This window comes from Cyprinus carpio, chromosome A2, assembly GCF_018340385.1.
Source record: "Cyprinus carpio isolate SPL01 chromosome A2, ASM1834038v1, whole genome shotgun sequence".
NCBI classification, from domain to species: domain Eukaryota; kingdom Metazoa; phylum Chordata; class Actinopteri; order Cypriniformes; family Cyprinidae; genus Cyprinus; species Cyprinus carpio.
Genome location: NC_056573.1, coordinates 14576844 through 14595707, shown reverse-complemented (window position 1 = coordinate 14595707; position 18864 = coordinate 14576844). Strand labels below are relative to the sequence as shown.

The 18864-nt window shown below is 35.1% G+C and overlaps 1 protein-coding gene across 1 annotated transcript; it reads right to left on the bottom strand.

Annotated features, from left to right (window-relative positions):
• Window positions 1–31: 31 nt before the first annotated feature.
• LOC109108924 (dnaJ homolog subfamily B member 6-like) lies at window positions 32–7945 on the bottom strand. Its single transcript, XM_042774563.1, has 10 exons — window positions 7788–7945; window positions 4961–5037; window positions 4694–4803; window positions 4026–4088; window positions 3775–3882; window positions 3223–3372; window positions 2820–2994; window positions 2345–2415; window positions 533–664; window positions 32–446 (listed from the first exon to the last, which is right to left on the bottom strand). The coding sequence occupies exons 2-10, from the start codon at window positions 5026–5028 to the stop codon at window positions 379–381; spliced, it is 945 nt and encodes a 314-aa protein (XP_042630497.1). The 5' UTR covers window positions 5029–5037; window positions 7788–7945; the 3' UTR covers window positions 32–378.
• Between the last annotated feature and the right edge of the window lie 10919 nt (window positions 7946–18864).

The following is an 18864-nucleotide window of genomic DNA, read 5'->3' as shown; positions in this document are numbered from 1 at the left end:
TGTGTTAAATGTTACAAAGTTTGACCACAAATTCAACCAAAGGCAACACCTGTTTTATTACTGGAAATCATTGTACATTGGTTGCGTTTATTAATAAATTGTGTGGATCATGTAAATGAGAAATGCTTGCTTGCACAGTTCCATTTTTTTTTATTTACGTATCAGTCACAGTTCTTCAGAGCAGATGATTTACTATTTGTTATCGATTAGTAACGGCATAAAAAACTTAAAATAATAAATTTGACCTTTGCATCTAAAAAAAATAACAAACAACAATAACAAAAAATTGCTAGGGAGTTTTTCCAACCTCAACACAGAATATCCACAGCTACAGTATGTCAGGCTATCAGTCCTATGAGTTTAGATGCAGAGACAAATTTAGGACTCTTTGGCCTTTTTGGTCTCTTCCTTCACCGTCATTCTCTTCCTCTTGGCTCCAGTTTGCTCTGTTGAGATACATAACTTTTAAGTATCACAAGGATCATGCTCGAGCTGCAGGAATCGCACACGAAATATGAAATAGCCTTCTGACCTTTGCCTGTGGTTTTATTTTGCTCCTCTCTCTGAGCTGACTGCCTTGCAGAATGTGAGGAGGAGGAAGAGGAGTCAGGGAGCTCCTTCCTCTGTCTGTGACCCTCCAGCATGCCTATCTCCTGGGCTTTTCCTAGAGAGAGGGGTGTGGTTTAGTTTAGAAGGGCGGAGAGCACTATTTTAATGAGTGTATTAATGTCTGCACTTAATTTAAAAAGATGTTTTTCAAACCACTTTTACTTTATATTACCAGACAGATTCACCAAACTGTTTTGATGATGATAATTCTGCGTTATGTATACTACACCTCTGACATCCAGAGATAGAGATGCATTTAGAGAGCATAAAACACAATCACAAAGCTTGTTAGTTTAGTTAGCCATGCATTCTGGTAGCACTGCAGCCAGCTTCATTTGGTCAAGGACATTAAAAAGCAACAACTAACAAATGTTATTCTGCGTAACAAAATTCTTGATTCATTTCATTGATAACTATCCATAATTTAACAAAATTCTTTGAGACATTGTTTTTATTCAAATTAATTTTATTTTTTTAAAACACACCATACTTATCAAACCCTTCTCTTTACAATGCTTTTTTTGACACTTTCCATGAACACTTTAATATCTTTCATTAATAAACATTGACAGTGTTGCATTATATCACAGCTTATTAATCTACATTAAAATGGTTAAAAATTTTATCCATACATTCCAAATAAGAATGTATATCATTTTAATCACATAATATTTGGAATTGGCATATTAAGGAAGTTACCACTTTGCAAGAAACTGCTCACTGTCTGGTTTAAATATACTTCAAACATTAATAATGATCAATAAAATAAAAATAATTTAAACATATTTTGGTATAAAAGAATAGATAATTTAAACAAAAAACAAACAAAAAATATTACTCACTCTAAATTCCAAAAGATGCAGAAAATTTTAAACATATTTTGGTATAAAAGAATAGAGCATTGTTAGTTTAAGCAAACAAGCTGCAACACGCTCCTGTAATGATTGGCTTTGAAAGAAAATCAAAGATGACTCTCAGTTAAAGCAAAACTACAGACTGCAGAGCTGCCACATCCCCAAAAAGGATGAAACTCATTTATTTAGGTTCAAATTATTTTACACAAGTACACAAGGTTCCTTGAATGGTCATATATCAGTTATATTATTAACTCTGATTCTCATCAGGTTATTTATTAATAACATTACAACTATAAACAACATTTGTTGTCTTACATGCAAAAATGGGGGCGGGGGGACATTTTCATTAATTTACATTAATAAAAATTGCATATCAGTACATTGAATCTAGCACTCTACCAGCATTTACAAATATGTTTAACAAATGAATTAGACAAGTTGCCATAAGGTTTGAACATTAAGTTACGTACTCCAATTCCACACTCCACTTTTCACACAGTTGGTAAAGTCATGCACAACGCACAGTCCTCTTTCTCCTTTCAGCCCAAAGCGCTATTCAAAATGCAATGTGCATTCATTAAGGACACTGCAACACAAAGTGCTCGCAGAAAGAAATACTAATCTCACATTATGGTCCCAAATACAAGTAACATTACATGTATCCTGTGCAAAATACTGACAGTACCCATTTCTAAATATATAAACAAAAAACTGTTCAGAAGCAACAGTCTTAAAATTTAAAAAAAGGAATGAAAAAACAAAAACAAATGCAATGTACAGACATCTAAATGCCAGTACTAACATTGTTTGAGCTCAAGTTTGTGCTGAAAGGGCTCCATTATCTTAATTGTGTTCCAATCGCAGCAGTTGTTCCTTACCATTTACGGTTATAGATTTTAACTGTCCATCTTCTTCCACTTCTACACGTTCCTGTCCATTCTCGATGATTCTGTAGAAACAACAGCACATCTATGAATTACAGGAAAATCTTGTTTCGGGCTACGTTGATTATATATTTGGTTTGACATTGCTTTTATATCTCAAACCTTTCCACCTTATTTTGCAACATGAAAGTAAGCTATTTTTAATGTGAATGTATGAGACTTCTGATTCATTAGATGCTGTAGGTAGATAATTAGAAGAAAATCAAAGTGCAGTAAATGGTGAAAAATTCTTACAATACATAGTGTAATAATAAACTATATGATTAAAAAAAAAAACCAGTTTGCAGTCTCAAGCAGCATAACAAACTGTTCTGTACAGCTAAAAATAACTAGAAGCAGATGATACCAGAACTGTAAAACATATGTTAAAAATAAAATGGATAAATTACAACTCTTGAAAGATGTCTACCTTTTTGTAGTGATTTTCCTGCCATTGATGAATTTAGTGGAGGTTGACACAGAGCGGAAGCTGCCCATGCTTCCACCACCACCACCACCACCCCCTCCCCCTCCCCCTCCACCAAATGAAGTTGAAGAGAAAGAAGTAAATCCACCTCCTCCCATATGCCCAAAGGGAGAGAAACCTAATGAAATAAAAATAATAAAAAAAATAAGTAAAGAAAGAAAGAAATACTATGGCACCAAAAACAGATATTCAAAAGTTGTCCTGATACAAGTTTTAGAACTTTTTTGCCTGGTTTTGGTCTTTATTTTGAGCAGTTTGTGTTTGCACTTTTACATCAAGTGTTTGCACTTTTACATCAGTTGAAAAGATTTTGAATTGAAGCACAAACATATTTGTAACATCTGACCTGAATCAAAAGATGAAAATCCTGCCCCAAAAGGTGGGAATACCCCAAAGCCCCCAAAGAAGGACCCTCCTGTCCGGTTCCTGCTCATGCCCCGCTGGGGGTAGTGACGTCGACCGCCACCAAAGAAGCCATTGTCAAATGGATCTCCACCTAAAAATGTAAAGAATGTAACATTTATAAACCTTATGTAGCTCCGCCCCCTTTCAGTGTATTTCCACAGCATGAAGATGAGACCTTACAGATTTATGAATGAATCGCTCATTTTAAAATCTTCCCGATCTACTGACATTTGTTATGACATCTGCTTCAAACAATACAATGCATATAATAAATATTGTAAACTATATAATAAGTAAATCCAATTCACCATTTAATTACTCTTCAGCAGCAATGCTACAGAAATGAATGAATGAATGAGGCATTTATAAGCTGCTACAGAAATATATAAAGTTATCGCAAAAACTGAAGTTTAATGACAAAATTCTAAAGATGGCAGTGCGCTTGTTTCTCTGGCACATACGATCTATGGAAAAACTACTACTACAAACTCACCAAAGAATTCTGCAAATGGATCTTGTCCACCAAAGAATTCCCTGAAAACATCCTCTGGATTGCGGAATGTGAAAAAGTGGTCATTATTAAAGTGTCCTCTTCCTCCTCCTGTCCAAATGATGAAAAAAAAGGTTCAAACATAACAGAGTGGCATGTTGTCATATTATTTATATACTTATATTTATTCCAAATTTTGAAATAATTAGGACCAAACAACATATCATTAAAATTCACTGTAGGATGCAATTTACCTCCACCTCCACCTGCAGTTAAGCCTGCTTTTCCATATCGATCGTATAAGTTCCTTTTGTTTGCTGAAGGAGAGTAAACCAAGAGTTAAGCAATGAACTCATAGTAAAGCAAAAATACTAACATAAAATGTGAAAGACCATATAGATTTGTTGCACAGCAGCTGTCAGTAACCTAGTAATTATATTACTCATGCACCAGCCCTGAATCACACCAGACACAGTGGGTGCAGTAAAATCAGTCATTATTCATTTTTTGGAATTCGAATTAGATCAGTGGCTACAGCCCCTCTTTATAAAGGAGTGTCTCAAAAGTGCAAAGTCTGTACAAGGCTGATAAGGCTTTGTTTAGTATACAATTTTGATGACGCGGTGAGTGTGTGCAAGCAGTTTACAGTATACTGACAACCTATAGCTCCTTGATATATCCCATTTAAAACTTTTACTAAAATCTATGAGTGATAATTTTTTTTTTTTTTTTTTTAGAAAGGCTCAACAGTAAGGATTTTTTTTTCCTAAAGACCCAATCAGGCCAGTATATCAAATTCTCACTTGCCGTGAGGAAAAACTAAAAATGCTTAATATTTTTAGGCAAATATTTTAAATGAAATGCCATAAACAAGCATATTTATTTTAATCGTCTTTTTAAAATTCCTTATGTTAGGACTTACCATCTGACAGGACTTCATAAGCCTCTGAAAGCTCTTTAAACTTCTTTTCTGCCTCTTCCTTGTTATCTGGATTCTTATCTGGATGCCACCTGAGAGCTAGTTTCCTGTAACTACAAAGGAAATACAACATGACAGAGTGATAAATGAGACAAGACAGGCAGAATACCATATTTTAAAAAATCTACATCTGATTTACTGTTAAATGTTGAAAAGCAAGCAATGTAAAGGATATTAAAAGGACTAAATGAAACCAAAGATGAAGCTTACGCTTTTTTGATGTCATCTGGAGATGAATTTCTCTGCACCCCTAGAACATGGTAATAATAGTCATCCATGGCCACCGACTTCAATGGCCAGCAATCAAAAGGAGGGTAAACAAAAATATAATTATAATTAATTAGCTCAAATCTGCAGGCACTATAACTATATAAAGCCTATGGTATCACTTGGTGCATGAATTTCTAAGGCCTTTAAATTTTTAACATCAAAACTTTGCTGAAAAACCTGTTGTACACAATCTTACTGTAAAAGCTTTATTGATTTTTATCAAATAAATATGAATAACCTTTATATTGTTATTACTATTTAAATATGAATATTTACTGAACTGAAGCAACGTTACTTGATCATTTGATTATCCATAAAAAAATTTTTTATGTGAATATTAAATATGATACAACAGGCTCTTAAAGAATTTTTCTGTACATCTCTCAATCATCATTGTATCGCACTAACTTCATGTCATGATGGGTTTGTTTTCACAAAACAATTCATATTTTTAGTGTTGGTAGAGAAGGACGCATGTGCAAAATAAGAGATAGCTAGGGGCTATAAATGTCACATTGTCATTTGCCCATTTCACACTATGATAAAAAACATTTATGAATATAAACAATGATTTTTTTTGGTGCATTGCAATAGACAGCCACTAAAACACACTGAATAAAAGCATCAAAGGCATAGTTCACCTACAAAAAAAGAAAGAAAATTCTGTAATGATTTGCTTATTGTTCCAAACCTGTATGAATTACATTCTTCAGTAGAACAAAATGTCTAGCAGAATGTAAGTCTCTGTAACCATTCGCTTTTGTTTAATGAACAAAACATGCCATCAAAGTGAATAAAGGCTGAGGCGGTCATTCTGACAAATATCTCTGTGTGTTTCACAGAAGAAAGAAAATCATGCAGGTTTGGAAGAACATGAGGGTGAGTAAATTAACACAGGCTGTTCATGTTTGGGTGAACTCTCTCTTTAAAGCTTCTCTATGCCAACAAGCTAGCCAACCACCAATAATATTAATAAATCCTATTAATACCTTCTTCCTGACAGATAATCAGCCTTGAAAAACTTCAAAAGATCATTAACGATTTAGAATATATGATATGCGTTTTAATTGAATTTTTTCAAAAATGTACACAGTGTTGTGTATGTGTCTTATTCTGCCTTGATGTATGGCAACTCAGATTTATAATGTAATGGTGCAGGATAGGGGCCATCTACAAAGTACAAAATGAAGAGAATAAACGTTCAATGGTTCCACATCCAAATGCTTAACTGTTGAATTTTTTTTATTTTTATTATTGTACATACAAGACCTTGAAATGCACACACACATCTCTCATTTGCTAAACAACACATGCTAGATATTGTAAAGAATAATAATATTAGTAATATTAATAATAATAATAATATTAAGAATTACAAAATTAAAATTTTTGTAAAAAATACATATATTTGCCATTCAACGCCAAGCACAAAACGTGTTTTAACTACATCCTAAATTAAATGTTTTTATTCTGGTTTTAATATCATACGTGATACAGACTCTTTGGAAGGCTTCACAAGCAATTCCTTAATGTCAACAGCATGAATACTGCATCTCTTTTGACAATGAAAACTGGAAAATTATCTCTGAGAAATCTGTAACAAGGCACAGCCTTTGGAGCAGAAGACTGTATTTATTTCAACTAATTAATGTACTGGTTTCATTTTCAATAGTATGTGTTCTATTATTGTTCCGGGGCTAAAACCACCATCATGTTTCTTTTAAATGAATTCTGTATCGATTTAATTTCAAGAGTGTAATTTTGGTCAAGCAATACTATGACGAGGACTGGGCACATAATCGCATGCATTTGTTCATGCATTTGTGTCTCATCAGTAAAAGCCGGTTCCGTGATTAGCGTAAATGTCTGTCACCTGTTTTTAAACGGGAGCGGCAGTTAATTTATCGATTTTCTGTTCATATTGAGATTAAATAGAGTGTAACAACGATTTTAGGTCAGTGTTCCTCCCGGTGAATAAAACAGGTGACATTAAAATGTTTACTCACGAGACCACCTGGAACAGGCCTTAACGCATATCACCGAGGACCTGGATATCATGGAATATAAAAATAAATATCAAAATATATTTTTCTACTATTAATATAATTATCATATTATATTATAATAACAACCACGATCACATATTTTGTTTACAATATTGCTTATTTAAATAAAAGTGAGCGTTATAAGTGTTTGTCTGGGTAACTTTCAAAGACCTTGGTGCACAAATTGTAAAAAAAAAAATTTTTTTTAAAATTGTAAATAAAAAACAAAAAAAAGTTTTATCCTTCCACTGTACTTTGTAGACGGTCCCTACCTGGCCTAAGGAGCTAGCTGCTAGAGCCTTTATGCGTTACAACATATCAAGGAGGATTAAAACAAATAAACTGCGATGTGTGTCCAGTTCTACGTTCTAAAACTTGTCACAATAAGCCATTTTTATACAATTATACTCATCCACTAAGAATCTATTGATGTTTTTCGCGGCTGAATATGTCTAATATCAAACGTCAAATGAACTTTATCTCGGTCTTTCAGACTAAATAAAAGCTTACCCTTTTTTACCCACACTTTCAAAAGACCATAATATCTGAACAGCGATGTAACTTGCTGTTATTCATATTTCGACCTGGCAACCTTGGCATCTTTTAGATGAGCTAGCCAGCTAGCAACAATGCTATGAGCTGGCGAGCAGGTTTTATTATTATTTATCTCATGAAGCAAAGCTCTAGCGTAAGACTGGAATCATATTTAACGCTTAACCTACCTTTTATTTTAACTGTCAGGGGCAGTTTTTGGTTCGCTAACCTCTGCCTGTGCGAAGCTGTATTAAGCTGATGTGACAATCAACGAAGCGTCCGGATATAACGCGAATCTTCTGGGGTTTTTTTTATTTTTTTTTGTTGTTGGTTTTTTTTTTTTTTTTTTTTGCACGATGTGACGTCACGTCCTGTTTGAGTTATTCAAAGCATCCGCGCTTTTCGCTCCAGTTTTTCTGAGGAAATATCAAATTAGTTGACGAGTTTGACAGCTGCTATATGATGTCGTAGAATAGTCGACTCTGTGCGTTTTCGTCTGCTGTGTAAACATGTTGACTATTATAACTGCTGTATTTCATTGTTCAAATAGCCACATTTTTTCCTGTCCTGGAGGTCGTATAAAACAAATACCCCTTTTGTTAAGAGAGTAGTTGTATAATAAATTCTTTTAATTTTGCTGTTTTCAAATGCCTTTCATATTTCATAGTTTCGCAAACTATGAAAATAATTAAGCCTACAACAAATATAAATTAGTGTGTATAAAACCACATAAAAAGAGTGATTAAAAAAAACATTTATAGAACAAAGCCAGAGACCACGATAACATAAAAAAGAGTTAATTAAACCATTTATACAAAAAAAGCCAGAGTTTATTTTCTGAAAGTTCGCTGATCCTAATGTGCCTACATGCATATAATTAGGCTACATGGCTGAGAGCTGATATCAATGCTGCTAACTACAAATTAAATCACGGTATCCTTATACCGTAATATATTATACCGTACACACATATATATATATATATATATATATATATATATATATATATATATATATATATATATATATATATATATATATATATATATATATATATATATATATATATATATATTAATATTGTGATTCTTTGGCGACGTACTGGGTCCCTCTGCTGGCTTGTTGTTGTATTAAGCTTCGCAGTTTCAAACGTTGCAGAGTTGTATAGTCATGGCCAAAAGTTTGGGCAGTGATATACATTTTGTGTTTTGCAAAGTTTGCTGCTTAAGCTGTTGTGGTGTTCATTTACATTGTTTCTAGATTATTGTGTAGAGTGATCAGATGCATTTTAAATAATTGCTAAAAAATTATTGGCCAAAAAATTTACTTTCACAAAAAAAAAAAAAATTCATTGTTTTTTGATCCTGACACAAAATGACACATGCACAGCACATGTGAAAGTGTGAATGAGTACTAGTCAGGTGAAATCACTATCATATTAATTAGATTGTAAGAGCAGACTCATTGCTGTAAAAGGAGGGAAGAAGTGCTTCCAATCATTGTGTTCTTGTTAGCTCCAAGAAACACATGCAGCCATCATCGCTTTGCATCAAAATGCCTCACATGCAAGGAAATTGCAACAAAGAATATTGCACCTGAAAGAACCATTTACCGGATCATAAAGAACTTCAAGGAGAGAGGTTCGACTGCAGTGGTGAAGTCTTCAGGATGTCCCAGAGTGTCCAGCAAGCGCCAGGACCATCTCCTCCTGAGGAGTCAGCTACAGAATCATGTCTCCAGCAGTGCAGAGCTTGCTCAGGAATGAAAGCAGGTTGGTGTGAGAGCATCTGCACGCACTGTGAGGCCAAGACTTTTGGACAATGGCCTGGTGTCAAGAAGGGCAGCAAAGAATCCACTTCTCTCTAAGAAAAACGTCAAGGACAGACTGAAATTCTGCAGGAAGTACAAGTATTGGACAGCAGAAGACTGGTGCAAAGTTATTTTTTTGATGAAGCTTCTTTCCGACTGTTAGGGACATCTGGAAAATCAATTGTTCTGAGAAGAAAAGGTGAACACTATCATGAGTCCTGTGTGACGTGCCAACAGTGAAGCATCCTGAGACCAACAATGTCTGGGGTTGCTTTTCAACCAAGGTACTGGTCTCTCTCATAATTCTGCCCAAAAACACTGCCAGGAATAAAGAATGGTATCAAAATGTCCTGCAAGAGCGACTTTTTCCAAAGATCCATGAGCAGTTTGGTGATGATCCGTGCATTTTCCAGCATGATGGAGCACCATGTCACAAAGCAAGAGTGATGAAAAAGTGGCTCGAAGAACATTACATTGAAATTTGGAATCTGTGGCCAGGCAACTCCCCGGATCTTAATCCCACAGAAAACCTGTGGTCAGTCCTCAAGACGAGTGGTCGAGCAGAAGTCCACAAATTGTGATCAACTCAGAGAACTAATAAGGCAAGAATGGATCGCCATCAGTCAGGATTTGGCGCAGAAACTAATATCCAGCATGCCAGAGCGAATTGCAGAGGTTATGAAGAACAAGGGTCAACCACTGATCTATAATATAGAACATATATATAGATATAGTCATATATAGATCAGTGGGTTCAACACTGTAAATATTGAGTCATTATATTTTTTGGCCAATAAGACCTTTAAAACATGATAAGCTTATTGTTTTTCAGTATACCATAGAAACGTGTAAAAACAATCTATAAATATTGAAGCAGCAAACTTTGCAAAACACAAAATTTGTCACTGTCAGAACTTTTGGCCATGTAGGCTCGAACACAGCATCAGTAATAACTAATTCTGAAAACAAAATTGAAATAAACATTTACTAATTATATTAATAAAAAATCAATTAAAATATTTAAAAATACATAAATATAAATACTTGCATACAATATTAATCTAATATTAATAGAGAGAAGATTATTAGTGCCAGATTAAAAAAATGACATTTGTAATGTGTGGCATGAGGGGCACCTCTGATAGAAACAGATGCTGGTCTTAAGCCTTGTCACTGACATTCGTCTGTTTCTCATTAAGCTAAGCCTGTTAGCAGTTCAACAGCAAGTGCCCTTTCCAGACCCATCAATTAGAGTCCATATGCAGATAATCAGTGGCTATACAATGTTTCAAATATAAAATATGAATGGGAAGTTCCTTTTGGCATTAATCCAGGTATGTTAGGATACTATCAGAAGTTAATCATCCCAGTTGTTCCAACAGAATTTATTGCAAATCTTTGCATCAGTAGCCTAAAGGAAAACAAAATGGCTAGGTAACAGTGTCATTTTGGCAATGGGAATTTGTCATTTATACTGATAAATGGGCATGAGAAGATGGGTGCAGTAGTGGTACATAAACTATTAACTCCAGTCTCTTTTATGTCTGTCTTTTTTCTCTCTCTCGTAGCTGTTTCTGTAATGAGGGGTGAAACTGAGAAAGTGCTGTTTCATGTTAGTTACACATCCAGGTACTGCTGTGCAGGATGCAGACGTTTGTCAAGTTGAGCCTGTTAAAACAGTCATACATTCTACCATTTCTCTCTCTTGCTCTGTCCCATTTGTACCCTCAGGATGGTAATGTCCAATTTTATCCATGGTTATTGAATAACAGTTCATGAGAAGGCAGAATCAGAGTCAGGTTGAATAATCGATCATGCTGCTCTTTCTGCTATAAATGGAAGTGGGCTAAGTGCTTCATCAGGGATGGAGAGGCCTGTGAAAAAAGACTCATCACTGTGAACAAGGTTCAATGCCTTCAAATGTAAAATCAAGAGATTAGAGTGATGTCAAATTCAATTTGTTGCTTAATGAGTAATATTCACATATTATAAATCAACCAGAGGAATCTCATCACACTTAAAATAAATGACTCAAACTAATCTAATTCTAATCTTAAGTGTTTATTGCATAGCAGAGGTGAGAGGTGAGTTTCACTGGCTTTAAAGTCATTTGCACCTTAACACCTATGCTACCTCACCTCACCACTTGAGGGCTTCACAAGACCTCAGACATCAGTCTGGCAGACAATCACATTTATAAATCAGTGCACACCTAAGCTTGGCTGGTCTCCTTTTTCCAGCACGTTCAGTATGACCAGAGAGGCTTATGCATTTAAATGGCAATATTATTGCAATTTAAAATAAATGTTTCTATTTTAATATACTGTAATTACTTAATGTAATTTATGCCTGTGATGGAAAATCTCAATTTACAGCAGCCATTACTCCATGTTTCAGTGTCACATGATCCTTCAGAATTCAATGTCATCAATGTTAAAGAAAAATTTCTGTGATACTTTTTTTTCTTGATAAATAGCATGTTTTTGAATCTTTTGTAACATATTTGCCTTTATTGTCATTGAAAAATGTAATGCAACAATGAAAGTAATACTTCCCTTCTATATATATATATATATATATATATATTTATATAATATAATTACTGACCCCAATCTTTTGAATGGTGATGTTAATGAAATAGTTTTCTTGTAATTTAAAGTGATGATGATACAAATTGTACATTAAGGTTGTATTAAACAATATGATTTTTATGAATGTCCTTATTCAAGATTGTGTGCTCATTCACTTGCTGCAGGAGGAAATGATGAGAGAAGTCCTGCTGTTAATAGACAGCCTCAGATACATGCATTAAATGAACTGTACAGTCCCATTCACATATCTGGGACTCACATCTCTGAGAGTCAAGATTAAACTCTGCTCTGCTCTTTGAAAGACTAATGAGGTTGAATTACTGTTCTCTTTTTATCCCACAGAGGAAATGGAAGGAATAGGATTCCATTTTGTTGATTTTCATTTTCATTTTTGTTCCGTTTTGACATGTTCATGAAAACATATCTTCACTTTTCAGGTTTAAACAAATGAACAGCTGATGACTAATTCCTGTTTTGTGCCCCAACACAGCATTTCACCAAGAAGACAAGGATAATACAGTTTATGTGCACAAACCATATCTTTATGTGTATTTTATCAGTCAATTACACGGCAGCCATACATCAAAATACGTGTAACCTTTGAGCACAGAATGAGATGGAATTCATGAAAAGGCTGCAGCTGTGACTGAATGAAATGGATTAATCAACTATACACAAGATCTTGTGGTGTTCCACAGGAATCCCCTTTCATCTTCACTTGACAAGTCACTACAAGCATGTTCCTTCCAGAGAGCTTACAAGACACAGCTCACAGTTTTCCATTAGTCATTTAAAGTCACAAATCAAGTGATCTATATAGAGTGATTTCAACATGAATTGATAGAAAACATCTATTTGGTTTCATCTGTGTGTGAACCGGCTACCTGCTAAAGCAGTTAAAATGTGCAGTGCCTGTTAAATCATCAAAGAGTTCAAACAATCACATGGATCTTGACAATCCTGTCTTCTGACTTTGGTGCCGCTCACTGTAGCTGGCTTTCTCTTTCGGAGGTGCATTATTGATGGCTGTGTCTCACTCTGTATTGCTGTTGCTTAGAAAGGAATACAGAGGCACTTAGGAAATTGAACTAGATGCAAACTTCATTGTACCAAACCTTTTAGTGATGTCATTAATTAAACTGCATTGTGAATATGGAGCGTGTTTGGCAGGAGACTGTGACAGCCATCGGCTGCTGGACTGACTGCTTCAACTGAAGCACTTAGACAAACACGCAGTGATGTCATCCAAGCAACACACTGCTGAGAGTTTTGGGAAAAGTAGTTTTTAGTCATCTATGATTTTACTTCTGATCTGAAGCCAAAAATGATGCTACGTTTAAATTTAAACCAATTTCAATTAAAACAAAGACAGATTAATGCATCCAAGATTAAACAGATTCATAAATAGTTTAATAATTATTAAACCCAAAAACGTTCTATATTGTGAACATTAATCTAATTAAAATGATAGACATTTAACAAAAAATAAATAAATAAAATAAAAAACCATGCCTGAGTTGGTAATAGGATCACCCCCTTGTGTCAGTATTTTGTTGAACCACCTTTTGCTTTAATTACAGTCTTTAGTCTGTTGGGATATGTCTCTGTCTCTACTAACTTTGCACATCTAGACTTTCTCTCTTCATTGCAGAGCTGCTCAAGTTTAGTTCAATTTGATGGTGACTGTTTGTGGACTGCAGTCTTCGAATCATTCCACAGATTTTCAATGGGGTTTAAGTCTGAGCTCTGACTAGACCATAAATTCACCCTTTTCTCCTTCAACCACTGTGTGCTTTGGTAAACCATCTTCCCATTGACAACTTTCTGGCAGAAGGCAGCAGATTTTCCTCAAGAGTTTGACTGTATTTTGCCCTATACATTCCTTCTATCCTGACAAGTGCTCCAGGCCCTGCTGCAGAGAAACACCCCCATAACAGGATCTTACCACCTCCGTGCTTTGGTCGCCTCTCTGATCAGTTTCCTCCTGTCTCTTTCATCCAGTTTGGAGCGACGTCCTGATCCAGGGAGGGTCTGTGTTGTACCAAATACCATTTTACTTCCTAATAATAGACTTCACTGTGCATCTAGGCATTGATAAAGCCTTTTAACTTTTTTTGTATCCATCTCCTGACTTGTGCCTGTCCACAAATTCATTCCGGGGATCTTTAGACAGTGCCTGTCCACACATTTGCTTTGATTGTTTGCTTCAGTTGCACTACCAAGAAAATAAACACCACATAAAACCTCTATTCAAACTCAAATAAACATAGATAGATAAACTGAATGTCAAAGATAGATAGATAGATAGATAGATAGATAGATAGATAGACAGACAGACAGACAGACAGACAGACAGAGAAATGTTTTGGTATGTCATAATTATGATTTTTTTAATGTCATAATAGTGATTTACCAATCCTTGATTTTTCTTCTCCTTTTTTCCCCTCTTTTTTCCAACTTGGCTTTTTTTTTTAATTCGTTTTATATAGCTAATCACCATAGTCATCTATTGAACAGTGCATGCTATTTAATGCTCTTTCGAAGAACTTGAAGTTATCTGAGGGCTTTCGTTGGGTTCTCTTTGAAGAAAATCTCTGTTTGTCATGAGCTTTCCAGTCTCACTGCTGCTCTAGGTTTCATGCGGGAAAGGTGGCCTCGGCTGTCTCTAAAGGTGTTGGTTAGTTTACAGTCACATTGCAGGTACCTGTGGAAGGTGTGCTGTCCTCCGCCCTCACATTGACTTGTTTCTCTACATCGTCAGTCTAACAACAGAGCTGACATGCTCATAAAAGCCCTGAGCTTTTGAATTGGCAGTGGGAGAGTTCCATTCTGCACCTCCTTCAATCCCTCCTCTATCTCTCCCTCCCCTCTCTGACCTTTCTTCAGGCTCTGAATGCCTCATTTGATCTGACCGATGTTTGTTTATGGTCTGCGCAAATACAAATTGAGTTTTTCCCCCTGCTTTTCACCAAAGATGTGAAAGAGCAGGAAAAGGATGTGCTCTGTTTGGATTGCATGGTGCTCCATTCATTTGTAAATGGCTGTGGATTGGAGAGGCTTGTCCAGTAGCTGTGACAGTTCAGTGAAAAGACTTATCCACAAAGAAGAGACGCAACTAATAAGCAACTTCAGAAGGACTAATTGCATGAGGAATGCATTCAGCCAGATGAGGTGTGAGGAGGTACGTGTGTGTGCATCATCCATCAAGCTGCCCTGTGAAAAAAAAAGGCAAAAAAAGCTATTCTCTGTGGGGAGCTGCAGTCTTTCAACATTATAGTTTTCAAATGTACACATCTGAAATGTTTATGCAAAAACACTAGATCATTTACCTTGAAAAATAGCTCAGTGCAAGTGATTTTCAGTTGAATAACCCTGAATGAAGTCCACCAGCACCAGATCTTCATCTTGAAAAACTGAAGCGCAATGAGAATCACAATCACCTCAGTACCAAGCCTCCACCCAAAAAACTGTCTAGCCGTCTGTATGACCAATTTTTGGTAGGTTTGTCAAGAGCTTTCAGAACAAGGAGGAAAAGTGCAGGATGGCAGGATCACAATGGGCCTGATAAAAGTGTGGAGTGGAGATGCAGCTGTTCAAATAACAAGCATGTTGCATCTAGGCTACGATGAGTCATATAAGCCCCTTATGGGATATCAACAGGTTCTGCCTCCCAGGATTTGCCTGCTGGCAGTTGAATAGATGAAAAAAGGGCAAATACCTTAAACAGTTTCCTAAAGCCTCTGTGAATGGCCTACTTGAGAGAGGAGAGGGTGGTCGGCAGTGTTTTAAGTGTGATGGGAAAGATCCACAAGCCTTCACCGTCGGTCCACATGCATGTGAATTAACTTGTCAAAGGATAAACAGAGAGATATAATTGGTGACAGACAAGCCAACAAGGAAGGAATTCTGGGTTAAATGAGCAGAGTGATTTTTTAACAGTTTTTGACAGGGCAGACCTGACTAAATGTTCAATAACAGAAAGGTTTGGGTTTTTTTTAAGGATAATATTTCCGAGAAGGAACCAAAATGTAGATGTCAACACAAACTGGAAGATCTTAAATGGTTTGTCAAGATATGAGCTTAAACAACATACATATTTCAACAAACACTACATTAAAACAATTTGGTGTAGTATTTACATAGAAAAAAAAGCTATGAAACTATTTTGACTCAGAAATTGCTATTAAATTTCACATATAATTACCAAGAAATGACCAGTAACACACTGAATTAAGTGTGGAATTTTGAAAGAAAGACTGAAATAATATTTTTGTGTAAAACATACTCCAATAATTGTAAAAAAAAATTTTTTTACATATTTTTTATAGTGTACTTGTATACAACACATATGATCAACATATTTATGACTTTAAGCAAAGTCTGACAAAATGAATATACTATTATTATTTTGAGGTTGTAAATAAAGATTATTGGTGAATACTATTTTAATATTTCTAGATCAAGATTTCACATTATTGTAATTGTTACTTTCCATTTTTTTGTAATTATTTGTGAAATTTACTACAATTTCTCAGTAAAAATGGTTTCTACACTAATTTCATTTAGTAACAAGCCATCATCTAAACAAACATAATAAATAAATAGAGAAAGAAAGAAAGAAAGAAAGAAAGAAAGAAACTTTTCTAATATTACAAATGCTAAAAACCCAAGAACAATGGAAAAAGCTTATCCATCACAGCCAGTTCAAATCCCAGTGACTCCAATAAACATCCTTGGCTGGTAAAACAATTCAATCAACATCAACTGAAACATTTGTAACTCATTAGAAGAGAAGGTTTCCATGGTGACTGATTGAACTTTTGACTGAATAGGAGTTCTAGACGAGTTTGTTTGAATCCGGCTGGGTGACCCTCTGTTTGCTGTGCAGCTTTGCATTCCCACAATCCTTCCCATGCGCCATCCTCCACTTTGATACAGCGGCATAGCAACCGTGAGGACTGGCATTTTAGTGACGAGAGGCCAACACCAGGTGCAACAATCTGCTACTGACTATTCTCTTGCTCCCGCTTTCTCTCTTATACCAGGGTAATTTTGAAACGGCATTGTAACCTGTTTCACAGTTGAGTCAGCAAGCACTCAAGCAAATCCTAATGACAATAATCAGTCTCTGAAACGGCTGTTAATAGTGGCACAAGCTTAATTTCATTAAAGATCGATTGATTTTTACTCTGTGCATAAAATACTGTGGCCATAAACGTTTTATTTGCTATTAATAGTTGTTTCAAAATCTATTAACACTCATTCCTGAGAGGTTAACTTGTCGTAAAAGCAAGATCAATGCTTTCTTGTCTTGCGTGTGGCCAAGGAACCATTAAAACAGGACTGACTGTTACTTTGTCATAAATCATCTTTATACTCCCTGTGACCTGGTTTCTTCTGCACCATTGATGACAAATAGTTATTGGCATGACTAAGAAAAAAACAAAACATAGTCAAATATTTATTAATCTGACATGCTCAGAGATAGCATTCCCAGTGGTGGGAATTCAGATGCACTGCAAACTCAAATGGCATTTAGCCATCCTAACGGCTGCTGCATTGTGACACCTGCTATTTGCAAAAATGTTTCTGTTGGCTAGATATACCAAAATTGCAAAGTAATGAAAATGGCCTTGTTAACATGGTAAAAGGTTCCTTTAAAAAGTGGTACAAGCTTAATTATACATGCTTTCCTCTCTGCTCTGAAAACAGCCCGGGGATTTATAAAGAAGTTAACCTGGCGATGACAGATAGCAGATCTAAGAGAGAGACACCTAATCCTCACATTCTTTTTTCTGTCTGTTCATTTTACCATTGCCAGACTGTAATAAATAAAAATCATGTCAAAGATACAATATGTAGATCAAAGAGGTTTACACTATTTAACAGTTTGAGGTATGCCCACCAAAGCTGTATTTATTTGATCAAAAATACAGTAAAAACAGTAATATTGTGAAATATTTTTACCATTTAAAACAATTGTTTTCTATTATTCTAGTTCTATTGTAATGTAAAATGCAATTCCTGTGATGCCAAAATCATTGTTCCAGGCTTCAGTTTCTAATGATCCTTCAGAAATCATTCTAATATGCTGATCTGATGCTCAAGAAACATTTCTTATTGCTATCAATGTTGTGCTCACTAGGTAAAATATAACTTTTTTTTCAGGATTCTTTGATAACTTTTTATTTTTTTTACAATATATATAACAATACTGCAACTTGTGTTAAATTTGATGCATCCTTCCAGAATTAAAGTATTAATAGAAATAAAAAAAGGAATAAAAATAAATAAATTAAAATAATCTTGACACCAAACTTCTGAACGGTAGCGTATCTTGGCTTCCATTGCTTGTGAAAATAACACCACCCTTGCTATAAAGCTCCTATGCTTGATAGGCTGTTATTTTTTATTACTTCTCCTGATCCGAATTGGTTCACATCCACAAGGTGACCCAAAAAAGCCAGACACCTAAATGGCCCTGTGATATGGGTGCAGATGGACTATGAGCAAATGTTATGAGCCACTTCAAATGAGTGATGGATCAAGTCAAATGACTGAGGGGCTGGAGCAGGTTATTGTGGATAATTATCAAGATCCATAAAAAGTTAAATATAACATCTGTCTGGGCGATATTAATCAGGTTCATTGACTCTTTCTTTTACTTAAGAACAGAATAGCATAAAATAAAATCAATACTGATTAATCAATCTCTTGTAAAATAGTATAATAACTAGTAATAGTAATAAAATAACAGATTAAACTAAAATGCTAAAAACTTGTCCAGATCTATACTGTATTTAATATTGATAAGATATTGTTAAGTTCATTAAGGCTATTCATAAGCAATATAATGGACAGCAAG

Coding starts and splice junctions, on each gene's coding strand:
- LOC109108924 (XM_042774563.1), bottom strand. CDS start 5,028: ATGGATGACTATTATTACCATGTTCTAGGGGTGCAGAGAAATTCATCT. Junction 665..2,344: donor AAAATCTATAACCGTAAATG/GTAAGGAACAAC, acceptor CCCTCTCTCTAG/GAAAAGCCCAGGAGATAGGC. Junction 447..532: donor AAATAAAACCACAGGCAAAG/GTCAGAAGGCTA, acceptor GTATCTCAACAG/AGCAAACTGGAGCCAAGAGG.